Genomic DNA, 19,603 nt, shown 5'->3' on the forward strand with positions numbered 1-19,603 from the left:
GATTTGATCTGATTCTCATCTAAATTTATTAACAGGAATCATGTAAACTTACCATGTGATCATGTAAATTTTCACAAATATGAAATAAAACAAATTGCCTAGGTTCTCTGGACTTATTTTCTCCTTTTTAAAATGAGGGGCTTGAACTAGATTTCTAAAGTCCCTTCTAGTACTATGCTGGCACTATCTTGGTCAGAAGTCCAATTTCTGTAAGTAATACCATTCATACAACTCATGCCCAGGATAACAGATTTAGAGGTAAAAGGGGAATTAAAGACTGTCTAGTTCAACTCACTCATTTTACAGATGGGGAAACTGAAATCCAGATATATGACAGGACCTGACCAATCATACAAGTTAGTAAATTGTAACTAGGTAAGGGTAAAAATATGATTATATATTTGACTTCTTCTGCAAAAATATCAGGTCAGAGGGGAAAGAAGCTGGGACCTTATGCTAAAGTCATTTTAAAGGTGAGAAGAGCTACCTGCAAAGAAAGTAGTAGCTGTATAGTAGCAGCCTAAAACAGAAAGGAAATAGCTTTGGTTTTGCTACAGCGTTTACTCGGCCTGATCATTTAAGTGTCCTCTCAGTCTGGCCCCTGGAAAAGATAAAACACTCTCCTGTGACATACAGATTTTCTGAAGTTTCTAGCTCACCTGGAAATAGTTATTATTGGAAAAGGAGTAACTGGTATTAAAGGCTCTCTAACTGCAGGAATTAATACTGAAATTTCATGTTGTGTTGCAAAATTAAATGATGAAACTTTTGTGTCAGCAGGGTAACATGAGATGTGTTTAAAAAATATTCATATTGGAGAAGGAAGAATACATTTTTAATGAAGGAAAAAAACATAATCAGTGCTTTAAAAAACATTCTCAAGCAAAACATATAAACATGTTATTATTAATTAAATGGTTTGATTTATGTAAGGCAAAGTGCTTATGCAATCTTAACTAAAATATTGCCTTGAAGAATGTTGGCTTATAGGTACTATCCAGATCAATATTTCCTGACAAATATTTTCCACAAATCTAAATTTCAGCACCAATACCTATTTTTCATCCACAGAAACAGATCCAAGATGCAAAACTTTTGGGGAAAAAACCCCAGTAATTGTCATGATATTGTGTAAAGAAGTCTTTCAAACCACATACCCACCAAAAATTTCCCCAAACTCATAAGAAGTTTCAAGTTTTCTGGTCTAAATTAAGAAAAAAAAAATTTTATTTTTCTCAAAGAAAGTGACTTTTTATAAATTACTAGAATTATATATGTTCTTGATGTGGAACCTAGAAGACTAAAAGAAGGTATGTACCTCTATTCCCAGTAGAAACTTAAGGTCTGATCCAGAAATTCTTAATGTCTCTTAATGATCCCTATTAAGCTGACATATTGGGTATGTAATCTATATTCTGTAAGATGGCACGTAACTCTAGCACAGAAGAAGCAACATAGTGAGGTACTGGGGACTGCTTCTGGGGTACAATTCCATTTTTATTTATCCAGACTGTTGCTTTCAAGCCAGCATTAAGACCTCCTTGGATATCTGTTTCTAGAGTATCCCCAACCATTACACAGTCTCCTGGCTGTACCCCAAGGAGATCACAGCAGTAATAGAATATAGAGGGTGCTGGTTTCTCCTCCTCTTGCTCTCCACCTACAACAATAGCATCAAAATATGGTTGACAGGCACAAGCTTCAATCTTCTCCCTTTGTGTCTGTGTGTCACCATTAGTCAAAAGAAGGAGGGGAACCTCCTTTCGAAGTTCAGTCAGCATGTTTTTTACGTCTTCTGATAAAGTCATATGCTGCAGACGTGTAGATTTCCATAGGAAATAACATTCTTTAGCTAGTTCCCGATTGGCTGTCTCACCTCTTGTTTCTTGAATAGCTTCTTCCCAATGTGAAATCCTTAGATCAGTAATGGACATTTTGGACTCTCTGTAGCACTCTTGGCTGAATTTAACTTGGACTTTTTCACTGATGACCTGAGCTTCTCCTTCTTTGTATTGGTATTTTGACTTTAATAGTTTTATCACCTAATAAAAAAATAAAAAATTAATTAAGACATCAATCAATCAATATCAAGATCCTACTATGTGCCTGGTACTGAGGATACAAAAAAGGTGAAAGACAGTCCCTGCCCTCAAGGTGATTACAATCTAATAGAGGAGACAACATGCAAACAAATTTATAGCAAACTACATACAGGATAAAAAGAAAATAATTAAGAGAGGGGTTAAGGTCTCTAATAAAGGAAAGGATTTTAGTTAGAACTTAAAGGAAACTGGGGAGGTAAGCAGGCAGAGTAGAGGAAAGAGAGAACCTTTTAGGCATTAGGGACAGCCAGAGAAAATACCCAGATACCAGAGATGGAGTGTCTAAGCCAGTGATACAGGATCATTAGGTAATAAGGTATAAAAGGTAGGAGGAAGATGGGTTATAAAGGCATCTGAATGCCCAACAGAGTATTTTGTATTTGATCCTGAAGGATACAGGGAACCACTGAAGTTTACTGAGCAGAAGAATGATGTGGTCATAACAGTGCTTCAAGAAAATCACTTTGGTGGCCAAATGAAGGATGCAGTGGGGACAAACTTGAGGCAGGCAGCACTCCATCGGTGGAGTACTGCAGTAATCAAAGTGTGAGATAAGAGCCTGCACTAGAGGTTGCAATGTCAGAGGAGAGAAGGAAGAGTATTTGAGAGATGTTCCAAAAGTAAAATCGACAGGCTTTGAAAACAACTGGAATATGGGGAATAGGATAGTGAGAAATCCAGGATGACTCGTTGTGAACCTGAGGGACTTCCAGGATGATGTTGCCATCTATAATAACAGCGAAGTGGGGGAGGGGTTAGGGAAAGAAACGAGTTGTGGTTTGGACATGTTTAATTTAAGATCTCTACTGGATATCTAGTTTGAGATGTCTGTAAGGGATGAAAGATTTGAGAATTATTGGCATACAAATGGTAATTAAATCCATAGGAGCTGATGAGATCACCAAGTAGTATAGAGAGAAAAGGGCCCAGGACAGGACTCTCAAGGACACCTAAGGCTAGAGTGTGTAATTTGGAAGATGATCCAGCAAAGGAGTGGTCAGATAAGGAGAAGGAAAGCAAGGAGAGAGCAGTGTTCCAAAAACCTGAGAAGAGATATCACAGGGAAGAGAGGGTGAATCAACAGGGTCAAAGACTGCAGAGAGGTCACGGAAAATGAGGGTCAAGACAAGCTCATTGGATTTAGCAGCAAAGAGATCATTTGGTAACTTCACATAAAATCCATATTATCATCCGCTGCTTAGGTGATTAGGGTCAAAAGGATATTGAGAGATCACTGACTTTATACCTCTGCTTTGATAATATTAAACTGAAATAAGAATATCCAGTCTCTCTGAGTAACGCAACTAGTATTTAACATTCCAATTTCAGAAAGGTTTTCTTTTTTTTTTTAACAGCTAACAATCATTTATACTACAGATTAAACTCATTTTCTTATGTTTTATCATTACTAGTAAAAAAAAAATAAACAGCTGATCATCATCTAACAATATTTCATAGTTGTTTCCAATATACAAATTAACTGATAATCAAAAAATTAATCTGTAAGTCAGTTGATTGAAATTTGCAATGCATTTTCTCATAGAAGCAATATTCTATATTGGGAAATTATGGTCCTTGATAATCCTACAAAAGCTAATTTATCCTAAAACGTACTGGAAGTCAGAATTGCTTCCTTCACATGTAGAGTATAATGGAATTGGGTACTTCACTAGTTCCAAGTCACAATAGTAGCAAGTGATTCCTGCAGTAGAAATTCCAGGTAGTTCAGTGCTGAGAAGATATGAAGAATAGGGACTCAGAGCTCCAGGGGATTAAGGAAAAAGCAATTGTGAGGAGCTAGGGCCTCCTGACAGTATAAACCTTGTGGGATACTTTTTTGGGGGGTGGGAGGCTTGTGGGGGAAGGGGTTGCTAAATAGCTCTGTCATTCTTACTTTTCTTCTACAGACAACAGAGATTGTCCAGATTTCTTTTTTTCTGATTAGGTTTTCACTTTTTCTCTATTTAATTGAGAAAGAAATGAAACTTTACATAAGAGCTATTTTGGGTTTCCTAATGGTTGTTTTTTTTTTGACTGCTATTAATAAATGGGAAACAGAATAATATACACTACCCACTCCTCTTTCTCACGTAGACCCTGTAAAGAAAGTAAGTTACCAATAGATGCTGGTATGAATGAAAGGCAAGAAATTTTTAAATTGAAACAAAAGCTCTGAAGGAAAGAACTGAAAGGAAAATAGTCTGGAAGAGACAGTAGTAAACCTTACCCAAGAAAGGAACTCCCTGAAAACTAGAATAGACCAAACAGAACTTAATGACTCCATGAGATAGCAAGAAATATTAGAGCAAAATAAAAAGACTGAAAAAAGGGAAGAAAATGGAAGATATCTGATATAAAAAAATAACTGACCTGGAACATAAGAGAATGAGAGAGAATTTAAGAATCATTGGACTCCCTGAAAATCATGATTTGAAAAAAAAATTCTGGACACTATATTTTAAGAAATCATAAATGAAAACTGCCCAGATATATTAGAACCAGAAGGTAAAGTTAATTTGAAAAGAATTCACCAATGAACACTTGAGATACCAAAACGACAAGTCCCAGGAAAGTACTAGTCAACATCCAGAGCTCTCACATTAAAGAAAAAATACTACAAATAATACTAGAAAGTCCAAGTACCAAGGAACTAGAATCAGGATCACACAATATCTGTGTGAACAAGAGGTCAAACAAAATGAGAGGTCAAAAGTCAAAGAAAACTTTACAAATGAGTGTGACACTCCCTACAAAGCTAAGTATAATCATACAAAGGAAAAAATGTACCTTTAATGGAAGACAAGTCTTTCAGTTATTTCCTTTTTTTTTCTTACTTTAGAGGGTTAAAATGTGGATTCCTAGTCCTTTTGGCAAGTTTCTCAAAGTTCTGCCACCATAGAGTTGTGGGGCATTGGCCCATCTAGAGGGGTGGAACCAGAGGGTAGATCCATTTTTTGGGGGACTTTTTTTTCTGGAGTATTGACTAGACTTGTGAGGTGTTTGATCTTGGATCAGTATTTGTGAGCCCATGGGGAACTGGGTCAGGAGATTCCTTTGGGGGGGCTGGTGGAAATAACTTTGGTTGCTTGTGTGATCAGTGGAGTTGGCAGGGGTTTGTTTGAACCTCTGTAGCTGTAAAGGGGTTGGTATTAGACCCATGTTTATTTTACAAGGCAGCTGTTGGTGGGCCCCACTGGGTCAGCCAGGTGGGGAGAGAGTGGCTGGGCTTGTGAGAGGAAGGGGAACTGAGGAACACAGACAATTTATTTTATCTATTGGGGATATCTGGATTTGTGTTTGGTGTGCTCACTGTTGCAGACTGGGTAACTCAAAAGGAATGGGCTAACAGTGGGGGTGCTAGTGGGTTTCCGATTGTGGTGATGATTTGGAGGGATTGATTGATATTTATCATGCGGTTTCCTTCTTGGTTAAATGGCAGCTCATGATTAATTCAGTCAGTCATGGTTGCTGTTTTAGGCAAGAATTGGAAACAAAGCTCAACAGTTTAAAATTGTGGCACTGATCTTTATAATATGGGGCTCTCCTTCATCAATTAAAGGATTATACTTCTTTGTAACACTGAGCAAGGAAGCCCATGCAGATTCCCCCTCAGATAAAGACGTCAGAAACTCACTATAAAAGTTGTTCAGCAAATTCCATTTTTTTCCTCGTTGGCTCAATACTTGGACTAATATATGGACTGCAGTTCCTGAATCACCTAGTTGGGAACTGACCAGCTGAAGAAACTTTCTAGTATATAATTGGGGTTTTGAAAATGTCTCTCCTATAAGCATGGATGCTTCCTCTATTTTTTTTTCATTTAGCCTTTAATTTTTCCCAGTTGCAAATAAAAACAATTTTTTTTTACATTTGTTTTTAAGACTTTGGGTTCCAAATTCTCTCCCTCCCGAGAAGACAGGCAATTCCAAATAGGTTATATATGTGTAGTCATGCCTGTCTCAACTGACCCCATCAAGATGTAGGGGTAATTGCCCCCTTTTCGCCATTTCCTTCAAGAAAGGGTGATTAGGGAATGCTGTAGGAGTTTATGCTCCCATTATCATGAGCTTCTTCTGAGAAAACTAGATTAGAATAAAGTAAGGTTATTAACCCCTTTTTAGTGTCTTTCTAGTCTGACCAAATCAGGAGTGAACCTGTACTAGAAGCCCTCAAGTGTGCTGTGTTTATCTGTCTTACAGCTGAATATGACAGATACTATGGAGGTAGAAATGACAAGGCTTAACGATGATTGGAAGTGGAAGTGAGGAAGAGTGAATGAGTAGAAGAGGGCTCCGAAGTTGCAAACCTGGGTGACCTGAGAAGGAATGGTGAACTTGACAGAAATAGGGAAGTTAGGAAGAGGAGAAAAGATGAGTTCTATTTTGTAGATGTTAACTTTGAGATATGTATAGGACAGCCAATTCAAAATATCGAGTAAGCAGTTGGTTATGCTAGAGTGGAGCTGAGGAGAGACTAGGCCTATCTATATAGACCTGGAAGCTGTTTCCATAGAGATGACATCCCTTAAGAAGCGATGAGAACCCTGAGGGAATACAAAGAAAAGAGGGCCCAGGACAAAGCTTTAAGATACACCCACAACTAAAGGGCTGGACATATATGTGGTCCATAAAAGAAAGACTGAGGAGAGCCAGACAGGAGGAGAATCAAGAGAAAAAAATCTCATGAAACACTCAGAGGAGAAATTATCCAAAGTGTTAAATGATATAAAAAGGTCAAGAAGGATGAGGACTAAGAAAAGGCCATTAGATTTAAGAATAAGTTATCACTGGTAACTTTGAAGAGAAAAGTTGCAGTTGATTTAAGGATGCAATTGGAAAAATAACATCCCAAAATGGAAAAAAGTCTTATCTCCATCAATTACACTGGAATGATAACATTTGGCCTCTAACATCACAGTTCCTGATGTGCTACATGAAAAATGGCCCAACAGAAAACAAAAATGTAAAAAATACCTGGCTTAAACTAGGCACACACCAAGTTCGGTGGGGTGGTGAATTCTGTGTTAGTCCTAGCAATTCTGAGTAATTGAGAGATCAATTTTCAATGAATCTTGAAGAGAAGAGGATACCAAAAGTTGGGAAAAATCTGGAACCTTGTTAATCCCTCCTCTCCTCCCAAAATATGAAAGAATATTAGTAACTACAGACATACTTGCTTACTTTCCCCACCTCTATAAAATTTTTGAGAACATAGCCCACATACATCCTTGATGAAGACAGAAGAGAATAGGCAGGAGTCCATAACCAACATTCTGTAGCAGATGACGTCTTTATAATCCCATAATTCACTGAAAGGTGCCAAGATGATAAAGTCCCCCTATGCTTATTGTTTCTTGACTACAAAAAGGTTAAAACACCACTTTAAAGTTCTTTGTTGAATAAGATATCTCTCATACATATGTTAAAATTCTAAGAGTCCTTTAAAGACATAAATGTGCACAATACCTGGCACTGGCATGAAATTCTTAATACGTGCTTGCTGACTGCCATTTTAATGATGCATTTTTGTAGGCATTTAAATTCTGTTGCACTGATGTTGATGTGGATGGTCTTCAAAAGGTGCCTTGACTAAAAGTCATCATCCAGTGGTCAACTTGGTGCGTCTCTCTTAGAATTCTGCCAGGCTACTCTTGAGACAAGAAATAGTTCATTATGAGGCCTATATGCCAAGTCTTTCCAGATTGGTTTATTGACTGGCATTTAAGAACCCTGAGCTACTTCCACAAAATGATGAATCAAGAATTACTGTTAGTCATACCCTTGAATTCATCTTAATACAGAAAATATTTATTAAGCCCAAATATTTATGGGTTGATGGAAAAATATAATCTGTTTTGAGGTTCTCCTCAAATGTGAGTCACCTCAAAGATTCATCCATTCAACAAATATTTATTAAGGGGTTACTATGTGTTTAAGTACTGGAGATACAACCCAAACCTTTATTAAAGGAGTTACAATCTAGCAACAGAAAAGGCAACCTACACAAAGACAACAAAAGTGATATAAGTGCAACACAGGTCCAGGAAAAGTGCTGAGGAAAGTGTGAGGAAGCAGAGATGACCCTCACCTGGGGACTAGGGTAAAGGAAGGCCCTAACTCCTACACTGGAAGAAAAAGGGAGAAGTCAATTTCAGGTGAGCAAAAATAGATGTGAGAACATGAAAACAGTTGTCAAATTTGGCTGGAAAGTAGAGTACATGTAGGACAGCAGTATGAGAAGACTGAAAGGTGGATTGGAGACAGATTGTGTATGACCTTACAAATGTCTGAATCAAGAATTTATACTTTATTCAGTAGGCAAAGGGTATTTTTGCTAAAAAAAAAAAAATTCTTTGGGACAAATTATAACAACTCAGGAAGAGAGTAAAGATACATAGTTTTCAGGACTTTGTCCTGGGAATCTGGCCACGCAGGCTTCCTTCCCCCTAAGGGTGTGGTGTGATCCTTATTTGCTCAACCCTTAGCCAGGTTTGCAATTTTCAATTCAGGTTAGTTTCCAAAACAGAAAACAGTGCAGCACACTCTAGCTTGAGACAGATGTGTATGAAACAGATCATTAAAATCTTCTAGTTTTTACAGCCACAGAATTACAAAGCTGGAAGGGATCTCAGGAACCATACAGTCCCAATAATGGATTATCCAGTCTTTGCTTGAAGATCCAGTGACAAGGAAATGAGACAACTCATGATACAGCAAGGAGGTGTAGGAGACAAGAGTGCTGGGCCTGGAGAAGACATGAATTCAAAGACTTCTTACTAGTTATAACCCTGGGCAATTCATTTAATCTGTTTGCCTCATTTTCCTCATCTATAAAAATGGGGAAAGGAAGGAAATAAGCATGATACACACACACATATATTATAGTCCCTACTATGTGCCAGGCACTGTACTAAGTGCTTCATAAATATCATTTGATCCTCACAACAAAACCCTAGGAGTTAGTGCTATTATTATCATCACCCCCATTTAACTGAGGTTAAGTCACTTGGCAAGGATCATGAGTCTAACGTTTGGGGCTAGATTTGAACTCAGATCTTCCTGACTCCAGGCCCAGTGCTCTGTCCACTATGCCACGTAGCTATTACTGTCAATCAATCCCCCACCCCCATCCATCTCACTGCCACCCCACAGGTTTCTGTAAGGATCCAAGGAGACAATATTTATAAAGTAAAGTACTATATAACTGTTATTTTCATTGTTAAGGATGTTGCACTAGAGCTGAATTTAGAGTCAGAGGAGTTGGGGTTTGAATTTCAGTTCTACCACTTGGGAACTTTGAGAGCTGGACTAAGCAACCTCCAAGGTTCCTGCCAGCCAATATCTACGAAAGGAATCAGGATGTCACACAGACTGAACAGACTATAGGAACAACCTCCAAACTCTAAGACCAGTAGAAACAGAAAAGAGATTGGAAGGGGACACAGTGCAAATTACTACTTAGTATTACTACTGCTACTGGTAATTTTATTAAAAAAAAATTGCAAGTATTCACTTTGTATTTGGCTAGTATCTTCTCACCCTCCAGAGAGAAGACTGTTACACTTTTAAGGTAGAGGCCCTTCATCGTCCTGGCTCCTTTCCTCCAGACAGTCTTCTGGGGCAGCAAGGTAGTGAAATGGATAGGCCTTGAAGACCCCAGTTCAAACCCTGCATCAGGACTCAGTATGGGTGATCCTAGGCACGTCACCTGACCTCTCTCTGCCTCAATTTCCTCATCTCTAAGAGGCGGTAAGAAGGGCACCGCAGGGTTATTGTGGGGGCTTCATATGAGAAGGTGGACAGCGTTTTGCACACCGTAAGCCACTCTCTCCACGCCAGTATCATTACACGGTGTATCGCTGCCCTTCCTTCCTTTCCCACCTGTGGCGCTCCAGGTGTGGCCCGACCAGGGCATCCTCATCCCCCGGCCCCCCGGACGCGGCCCCCGATTGCATCAGCCCCGCACAGCCTACCGGCCCCCGCCCACACGCTCCGGGGGTTTCGGGGAGAGCGGAGAAAAGTCATTCGGGATGAGGTGAGGCCAGAGTCGCGAGAGGATGCGATGGCCTGGGGGCGGTCTGCGTGCAAGGGAGAGAGGACGACCCGGGGGGCTAGGCCAGGGCCGGGGGGTGGAGGCTGCGAGAAAGGACCAGGCCTGGGGCCGGGGAGCTGCGGAGGGTGGTCGGCCGGCGGGGGCTGGGAGGCGCGGACGCTGTAACCGTTACCTCCGACATGGCTCTCCTACTCGCCTCCGCCGTGTCGATCAGCGTGTTGTCCAGGTCCAGAAACACTGCCCTCACCCGACTCAGTCCCATCCCGCGCCCAGGCAGCGCAGCCTCCCGCAGCCCCGGAGGTCCGCGCCACTCCCGGAAGCCAAGGGGGAAAATCGTCCTCGCGCAAGCGCAGAGCAGCCTCCCCCGCCCGGCGCGCGCTCGAGGCCGCTGGAAAGATCTCCTGACACGGACCCCGCCCCGCCCTGGGAGCGAGCCAACGAAAGCGATTCCCTCCCCCCGCCCCTCCCGCCCCCCAACCCGGTTTAAATTCCACCGCGTTTAGAGAGAGAACGTGAGAAATGTCTCTCATTGTAAAAGCCCTGACTTCTCACGCGATTGGAGCAAATGGTGTGATCTGTGGTGAGGGCGGTTTGTTATTGGATAGACTGTATATAGGTCTGCCTTGTGTGTGTGTGTGTGTGTGGGTGTGTGTGGGTGTGTGTGGTGTGTGTGGTGTGTGTGTGTGTGTGTGTGTAGACAGATGGATATAGATCTATAGATCTATATATAGGACATCTTTATAGATGGTCCATCTCTATAGATTATATATCTTTGGGTATGAGTGATGTTTTTTTTCTACCTATGTATATCTGGTCTATATCTATAGATGGTCCATTTCTGTCCATCTCTACAGACTCTCTCTCTCTCTCTCTCATTTACACACACACACACACGCACACACACACACAAGTCTATAGACTATATATAGGTCTGTTGTTGAGGGGAAGTTTGGAAGACCTTGGACAAGTGATGTTTATGAATGTAGGGAGCTCAGTGGTGGACAGGAACAGGCAGATTTCTGCTGCTGAAGAGGGTTTCGTTCTTTAATTACATGTAAAGACAGTTTTCAATATCTACTTTGATAAGATTTTGAGTTCTATTTTTTTTCTCCCTCCTCTCTTCCCACTCCTCCTCCCCAAGAAGGCATGCAATCTAATATAGGCTACACATGTACAGTCATACTAAACATATTTCTACATTAGTAATGTTGTGAAAGAAGAATCAGAATAAAAGGGCAAAAAGGGAGAAAAGGCAAAAAAGGGAGAAACAATAAAAAAAAAACAGGGAGAGTAAATAATATGCTTTCATTTGCATTCAGACTCCATAGTTCTTTTTCTGGATGTGGACAGCAAATTTCCATCATGACTCTTTTGGAGTTACCTTAGATCCTTGCATTGCTGAGAAGAGTAAGTCTATCAAAGTTCCTTATTGCACAATGTGGTTGATACAGTGTACAATGCTCTGGTTCTGCTCACTTCACTCAGCATCACTTCATGTATCTTTCCTGAAGTCTGCCTGCTCATCATTTCTTTTTTTTATGATTAATTTATTTTTAGTTTTCAACATTCATTTCCTCAAGATTTTGAGTTTCAAATATTCTCCCCATCTCTTCCCTCCCCCCACCTCAAGACGACTTGCATTCTGATACCCCTTCTCTCAATCTACCCTCTTTTCTACCACTTCCCCCCTTCTCTTATCCCTTTTCCTTGTATTTTCCTGTAGGGCAAGATAGATTTCTATACTCCATTGCCTGTATATATTATTTCCCAGTTGCACAAAAAAACAATTTTTAGCATTTGTTTTTAAAACTTTGAGTTCTACATTCTCTCCCTTCCTCCCTCCCCACCCACCCTCACTGAGAAGGCAAGCAATTCAATATAAGTTATACACATGTAGTCATGCAAAACACTTCCATAATAGTCTGGTTGTGAAAAACTAACTATATTTCCCTCTATCCTATCCAGGTCCCCATTTATTCAATTCTCTCTTTTGATTTTGTCACTCCTCAAAAGTGTTTGCTTCCAATTACCCCCTTCCTGCATTTGCCCTCCCTTCTATCATCCCCTCTTCTTTTATCCCTTCCCCTCATTTTCCTGTAGAGTTAGATAGATTTCCATACCCAACTGAGTGTACATGTTATTCCCTCCTTAAGTCAGTCCTGATGAGAATAAGGTTCACTCATTCCATCTCACCTCTCCCTTCTTCCCTTCCACTGTAAAAGTTTTTTCTTGCCTCTTTTATGTGAGATAATTTACCCCATTCTACCTCTCCCTTTCTCCTCCCAATATATTCCTCTCTCACCCTTTAATTTTACTTTTTAGATTTCATCCTATCATATTCAACTCACCTTATGCTCTCTCTCTCTCTCTCTCTCTCTCTCTCTCTCTCTCTCTCTCTCTCTCTCGTATGTGTGGGTGTGGGTGTGGGTGTGTATTCTCTCCAACTACCCTAATACTGAGAAAGGTCTAATGAGTTACAATATCATCTTTCCATGTAGGAATGTAAGCAGTTTAACTTTAATAAATCCTTTATGATTTCTCTTTCCTGTTTACCTTTTCATGCTTCTCTTGAGTCTTGTATTTGAAAGTCAAAATTTCTATTTAGCTCTGGTCTTTTCTCAAGAATGTATGAAATTCCTTTATCTCATTGAATATCCTTTTTTCCCTTAATGGATTATACTCAGTTTTGCTGGGTAGGTAATTTTTGATTTTAATCCTAACTCCTTTGACCTCCAGAATATCATATTACAAGTCCTTCAATTCCTTAATGTAGAAGCTGCTAAATCTTGTGTTATTCTGATTGTGGTTCAATGATACTTGAATTGTTTCTTTCTGACTTCTTGCAATAGTTTCTCCTTCACCTGGGAACTCTGAAATTTGGCTATAAAATTCCCGGGAATTTTCAACTTGGGAAATCTTTCAGGAGGTAATTGATGGATTCTTTCAATTTCTATTTTACCTTCTGGTTCTAGAATATCAGGACAGTTTTCCTTGCTGATTTATTGAAAAAATGATGTCCAGGCTCTTTTTATGATCATAGCTTTCAAGTAGTCCAATAATTTTTAAATGATCCCTCCTGGATCTATTTTCCAGGTCAGTTGTTTTTCCAATGAGATATTTCACATTGTCTTCTATTTTTTCATTCTTTTGTTTCCTTTCTGATCTTGGTTGCATTGGCTTTGTTTATGCAGAAACTTTTTATTTTAATGTAATTAAAATTATCCAGATTAAATTTCATAATGTTCTCTATCTCCTATTTGGTCATAAATTCTTCCTTTCTTCATAGATCTGAATAGTAAACTATTCTTTCCTCTGCTAATTTGCTTATGGTATCAACCTTTATGTCTAAATCATGTACCTATTTGATCTTATACAGTGTAATATGTTGGTGTATGCTTAATTTCTGCTATACTATTTTCTAGTTTTCCCAGGAATTTTTGTCAAATAGTAAGATCTTATCCCAGAAGCTGGAGTCTTTGGATTTATCAAACAGTAGATTACTATAGTTATTGACTACTGTGCCTTGTGTAGCTAACTTATTCCATTGATCCACTACTCTATTTCTTAGCTAATATCAAATGGTTTTGATTATTGCTGCTTTAAAATACAGTGGTATAGCTAGTCTCCATTATCTTTCTGTGAAGTAGACCCTATACCATTGAATTAGATGACTTGCTTTTAATGGTTAAACTAGGCATGAAACGGGGTTATTCATTTCTTGAATGGAGAAAGGCAACAAACATTTATTAAACCCATGCTATATGCAAGACACTGATGTGGGCTGGAGATAAAGAAAAATGTGCCTTTATGGGGTAACCTCTTAATTTCCCAAGCACATCTCTAAACCTATTCTCTTATATAAATGAAATAAATAGTTGGGAGAGTGCTGACCCCCTCCTCCCCCAAAGCTACTTATAATCTCCTTTAAAATGCTTATAGCTCTTTGTGGGTACTTCTTAAGCTTTTTATGCTGAACAGAAAGTAGACATTTCAAGGGTACTCAAGGCATGTCCTGCAGTCATTTATGTAATCTGAGAAATCTTAGTATTCTAGTATGTAACTCAACTTTATTTGTGATAATATCTTAAAAGCGATGAGCAAGGAACAGTACATGTAGCAAAAGAGAAATTTACAGAATCTCAAATTTTCTTTTACCTAATAATTTCTACTTCTTTCCTTTTGGCTTTACTAAAGTAATTTTAAGGAACTCCCTTTGTGAATCAGCCAAAGAGCAGGAACCAGTATAATGAAGCATAGACTAAACTCATAATTTTAAATTTTAAATGTTAAAGTTTAGCTTATAGGGATGATTTAAGTAGTAACTATCTATTGAGTTTAAAGGGAAAAAAAGCTCTCTGGAGAGAATCTGTATTTGATGGGGAGATGATTTCAATAGTCATAATGTCTTATCATCTTATTTTATTATAGCCCAGCCATGAACATAGGGGACACACATAAAAGTAAGCATAGGATCATTAGAATATCCTTTCAACAATGTCGCTCTTAAAACCCTAGGTAGTTAGTTACATTAGTTATTTTAACTGCAGAAAATGAGTATTTCCATAGAGATTCTGACTTACATCTATTTTCATCTGAGAATTTTGAAATGTTTGGACATTTTCATTATTTAACCGGTAATAATTATGGGTATTCTGAGGCCCTACAGGTGGGTAGGGTATTCATTGAAACTTTGAAGTAAACTTAACAGATTTTACATTGGAATTTTAATTTCTATTGGCATGTCACTGAAATTACAGCACCGGGGACAAATTGGAATAGATAAATGCTTTAAAGCGGATCTTTCCTGCTCTAGATAACACAAGTAATTATTGTGGCACAAGACAGCAGAAAAATTCTGCTTAGTATAGCAGATAATTTATGTCGAGGTAGGAAAAATTCAATTCTATCACAAATGGGAAACTTGGAGATTACAAAGGGAATGAGGGGAGGAGATAATTGTGAAAAGTTATTTGAAATAAACATTAAGGGACTTGTGCTTCAAGATGAAAAAGATAGGAGGGCTGTATCAACTTTTTTCAAGTCTACTTTTGAGGTCCACTAAATCAATTCAACATCATTAAACATCTATCTTTAAGGAGTTTATATCAATTAACAAATGTGTTTTCTGTGACATTTCTAGCCTATTCCTGGAGTCACTCAATAATATGACTTTTTATTAAATCACAAGCTCTTTCAAAATATTCAAATCACACATGGAATGGTTGGTTGGTTGTTGTGCTTTGTTTTCAAAGAGGACCAAAATGACATCACTATGATAAAGTGAAGTTTCAGTGTGTCTGACTGGCTGATCAGAACAATATGAGCTCGGAATGCTCTACCACAGGTGGGGAACAGATAGTCCATGTGAATTTTGGGGGTGGATACTCCAAGTTTGCACATCCTACATTTACTTCGTGCTGTCTCAATTCTACTTTGCTCAAAGAGCACAACACCCTTTCCGATGTGGGCACACCATGCTGAGTGGTCCTGTGCCAACGTCTCCCATGTTTCACAGTCAAATCTAAAGTTCTTGAAAGAGACCTTGAGAGTGTCTCTGTATGGCTTCTTCTGACCACTGTGTGATCGCCTGTCCATGTGAGTTCTCCATAAAATGGTCTTTCCGGCAAGCATATATTTTGCCTTGAACAATGTGGCCAGCCCATCGGGAGCTGTGCTTTCTGAAGCGTAGTTTGAATGCCTAGCAGTTCAGATCGAGCAAGGACTTCAGTGTCTGGTACCTTATGCTGCCATGGTGTTCTTCAGAATCTTCTTAAGACAGTTCAAACGGAAGTAATTTTCTGCTGCCTGTGCTAAATTTGGCCTAATAATTAACACCAAGAAAACACAGGTGGTCCATCAGTCACCACCACACCATCCATATGTGGAACCATTGATTACAACAAATGGAGAAGTTTTGAATGCTGTAAATAAGTTCACTTACCTTGGTAGTGTACTTTCCAGGGATATACACATTGACAATGAGGTTGATGCATGCATTGCCAGAGCTAGCTCAGTGTTTGGGAGGGTCTGAAGAAAAGTTTGGGAGAGAAGAGGTATTAGACTACTACCAAACTGAAGGTCTACAGCCATTTTGTTGACCTCATTGTTGTATGCCTTTGAAACATGGACAGTCTACCAGCGCCATGCCAGGAAACTAAATCACTTCCACATATGGAACAGTAAATCTTGGGAGAGAAACATCTGAATGTATGCACAAGACCTTGTGTGATAGGATAATATAGGAGTTTGAAAGAAATGATATCTGACAGAGAACAAAAGAAATGAATGATTTGCTGAAGGAAAGGATAACCTCATATAAAATTAAACAACCCTAGTATCTAGACCATCATTAGCAAGCCATAGTTGTTGAGTAATGGATCCTTAGACAGGATAAAATATTGTGAATACTCATGAATTTTGGAGTATTAGGGTTCATAACATTTAACTACTTCATAAGACAAACCCACCCCTCCCTCCTTCACCATAATCAGATCTATTGCTAACTATAATTATGTAATTCTGGTTCTGGTTGCCTTACACTGCATTGTGTCCTGAAGAATGAAATCTTGGTCTGCCTGGGGTGGCCATCAAGAGTTTTGGCTACACAATCCCTGAACAGTCATAGTACATTAAAGTATAAAGCAGGGGTTTTTGTTGTTGTTGTTTATGGTAGGTTTGTTTGTTTTAATACAATGATACTAGTATTCATGTGCAAATTAGTACTGCTGGGCATTCAATTTCTCAGGTGTTCTGGTCCCCAAGAGAAAAAAAGAATATGTAGTTTCAGGACAATGCCTGTCCTTAGAATTACAGGCCAGGGCTTAGCTGCTTGGGTATTAGCACTATTAGGAGGGCTCAAAGGTAGTAAAAATCTTTCTTGCATTACCCTGACTTTGGAGCAGGGATTCTTAACCTTTTTTCTGTGACTTGACTTCCTTTGACAGTTTAGCCTACTATGGACCTCTTCTCAGAATAAGTAACATATATTGCTTAGATTCATAATTGGAAGAAATATTGGATTTCAGTTAGAGGTTAGTAAGATGTATTCTTTCCCCAAGTTCATAGACATCCTGAAATCAGCAGCCCGTTGGCCCAGATAAAGTCTTAGAACTGGTGTTAGGAAGCCTCCGGTTTAAATACAGCCCCACTCACTTAACTAGCTGTGTATCTTTGGGCAAGTTATCTCACAACTCTGTCTTAGATTCTTCATGTATAAAATGGGTACAATAACAGTACCTATCTTCCAGGGTTGTTGTAAGGATAGAATGAGATATTTGCAAAGTACTTTGTAAACCTTACAACACTCTATAAATGCTAACTCTTTTATTATTAAATCTATCTACAGACCCCCAACAGGCATCCAAAATAAGAAATCCTTTAGGGTAAGCTGAATCTAGGAATCTTTTCAGTAGTTTGATCAGATTTGCTAAATAAGAATGTATGCATAGGTTTATGGAGGTCCTTTGTCTTGGGGTACATTCATGAATCTATCAGTTATTCTTTAGTTTTGTAGGGAAAGAGGCATTTCCCTATCTGGCCAGACTATGCCAGATAAGGTCTAGAATTTTGCCAGCAATTTTTAGTGTGTGTGTGTATGTTTGGGGGTGGGGATTGTTCTCTTCCAATATTTTTAAGTTTCTCTCTCCTATTGACCTTCATTCATAGATCATTAATTGTAGCAGTAGCTCAGCAATCATCTTCCAGTTTCTTCAGTATTCTCAGACGTAGTTCATCTGTACTACGTGGCTCAAACTCGTCAAGGACAACTAGGTGCTTTTTAAAAAATATTATTTACCATGGACGTCAATACTCTATTAAATGTGTGGTGCTTTCTTATTAAAAAATAATTCTTGACAGCAAACAAGCAAAATAGGAGTTACACAGCTTTGCCTCCTATAACAATACTAGCCACATCACATACACATAGCCATATAGCAAGAATCCTGGATTTTTTGTTGTCCTTGGCTTTCTTTGCCCTATTTCAACTTATTTTGAACTTTAGCACTCCTTACACTAAACTATCCAGTTACCTTATCTACACTGACTGATGGACCTGGCATTTGAAGGTAACCATGTTTGTAATTTAATTTTCTCATTGCTGCTTTCATTTTTGTCAGGGTCTTCACTTTCTTTTATTTGATAGGAGGCTAAGCAACACAGTGATTTACTAGCTGTGTGTTTAAAGAAAATCATGCTTTTAATACCTAACGTTGCTGGTGAGATAAATGTTTTACACCAGATTTTGGATAGAGGTAATACATATAAACCCCATGGAACCATGTAAAATGTCTAGAGCTTTTTTATAAGCTGTTGCAAAAAAATTGGAAGGAAAGATTCATATGATGAAGACTCAAGGTGTTGTTAAGGATGTATGTATTTTTCATTGACCTTATGAATGGGCAACCACTAAAATTTTTGACTGATAGAACTAAGGCCCTGGGCAACTTGAAGCTAGCCTAGGTGGGAGAGGGGCATTTTGCCTAAGAAAACTTGTTTGTGGGAAGGCCTGGGGGAGGGAAGGAAGGCTTGGGGTTGGTGGTCCTCCCTCTATTGGTAATGTGTAGAAACTTCCTTGTTACTATGGTGGAATTGACTTTCTGGTATTTGAATAAATATTTTGGTTTCATCTTTGAGGAAGAGAGTTTATATTTTGCAAATTTACCCTGGAAATACACCTGCATATCCAGAGCAGCTGCTGAGGGTATCGCATTGGCATTACAACCATTTGTGCCAAGCTATTAATTCTTTTTCCATTTCTTTCTTCCATAGCTCTCATTTCTTCCCTTCAATTGAGTGCCCTTATTTCATTTGGGGAAAAAAAAACATTATTTAACTTAATTTTTTTTTTTTAGCTTAGTTTCATCTTTGACAGGAATTCTAGTTGAACTTGTTCCTATACTTTATTTTTTGTTAGGCTTTGCTTTTATGTTTCTTTAGTCTTTGTTTTTAGATGTTTTGGAGTCATTCTCTTCTGAGTTTGGATTTTGAGTAACCCTGTTGCCATAACTCTTTATGGTGGGATTCTTTTTTGTTGTTATTTGCTCATTCTTTAGTCTTATTTCCTGGCTTTGTAATACAGCCAGCTTCTTTGCACTTCTGGAAGGAATGTCTGGGTCATACTTGGCCTATTTTCTGTTCTCTTGTGTCCTGCTCTTGCTTTCTTGGGGTATTAAGTGTTGTGTTATACCAAGATTTCAAGGACAGCTCAGGTTGAGGATCTGTGCCCAAAGCAGTTTGATACAAGGAGGAACCTTGTTCTGAACAATGCAAATTCCTCACCTGGGTTTGGGTCTGAGCAACACAAATATGGGCTTACCCCTGGTTGGAGCTCCAGTGGACTGCTACTGGACTCAGATTTTACTATCAGTAATCTGGAAAACCCTCCAAGTGCATAATAATAGAACTTCTAGGTACCTGCTTTGGTTAGCTAAGGCTTCCTGCCCTGGTTA

General features: G+C 38.9%; 1 protein-coding gene across 3 annotated transcripts; it reads right to left on the reverse strand.

Moving 5' to 3' along the window:
• Positions 1-813: 813 nt before the first annotated feature.
• Positions 814-10,548, reverse strand: NANP (N-acetylneuraminic acid phosphatase). 3 transcript variants are annotated; one of them, XM_072634664.1, is made up of 3 exons: positions 10,327-10,525; positions 7,568-7,746; positions 814-2,042 (listed from the first exon to the last, which is right to left on the reverse strand). In XM_072634664.1, the coding sequence occupies exons 2-3, from the start codon at positions 7,610-7,612 to the stop codon at positions 1,383-1,385; spliced, it is 705 nt and encodes a 234-aa protein (XP_072490765.1). In that variant the 5' UTR covers positions 7,613-7,746; positions 10,327-10,525; the 3' UTR covers positions 814-1,382. The 3 variants fall into 3 exon arrangements, with proteins under 3 accessions (XP_072490765.1, XP_072490764.1, XP_072490766.1); XM_072634663.1 differs by having other exon boundaries at positions 7,568-7,751; positions 10,327-10,495; XM_072634665.1 differs by lacking the exon at positions 7,568-7,746 and having other exon boundaries at positions 10,327-10,548.
• Positions 10,549-19,603: the final 9,055 nt, after the last annotated feature.

Source organism: Notamacropus eugenii, chromosome 1 (assembly GCF_028372415.1).
Source record: "Notamacropus eugenii isolate mMacEug1 chromosome 1, mMacEug1.pri_v2, whole genome shotgun sequence".
NCBI lineage: Eukaryota > Metazoa > Chordata > Mammalia > Diprotodontia > Macropodidae > Notamacropus > Notamacropus eugenii.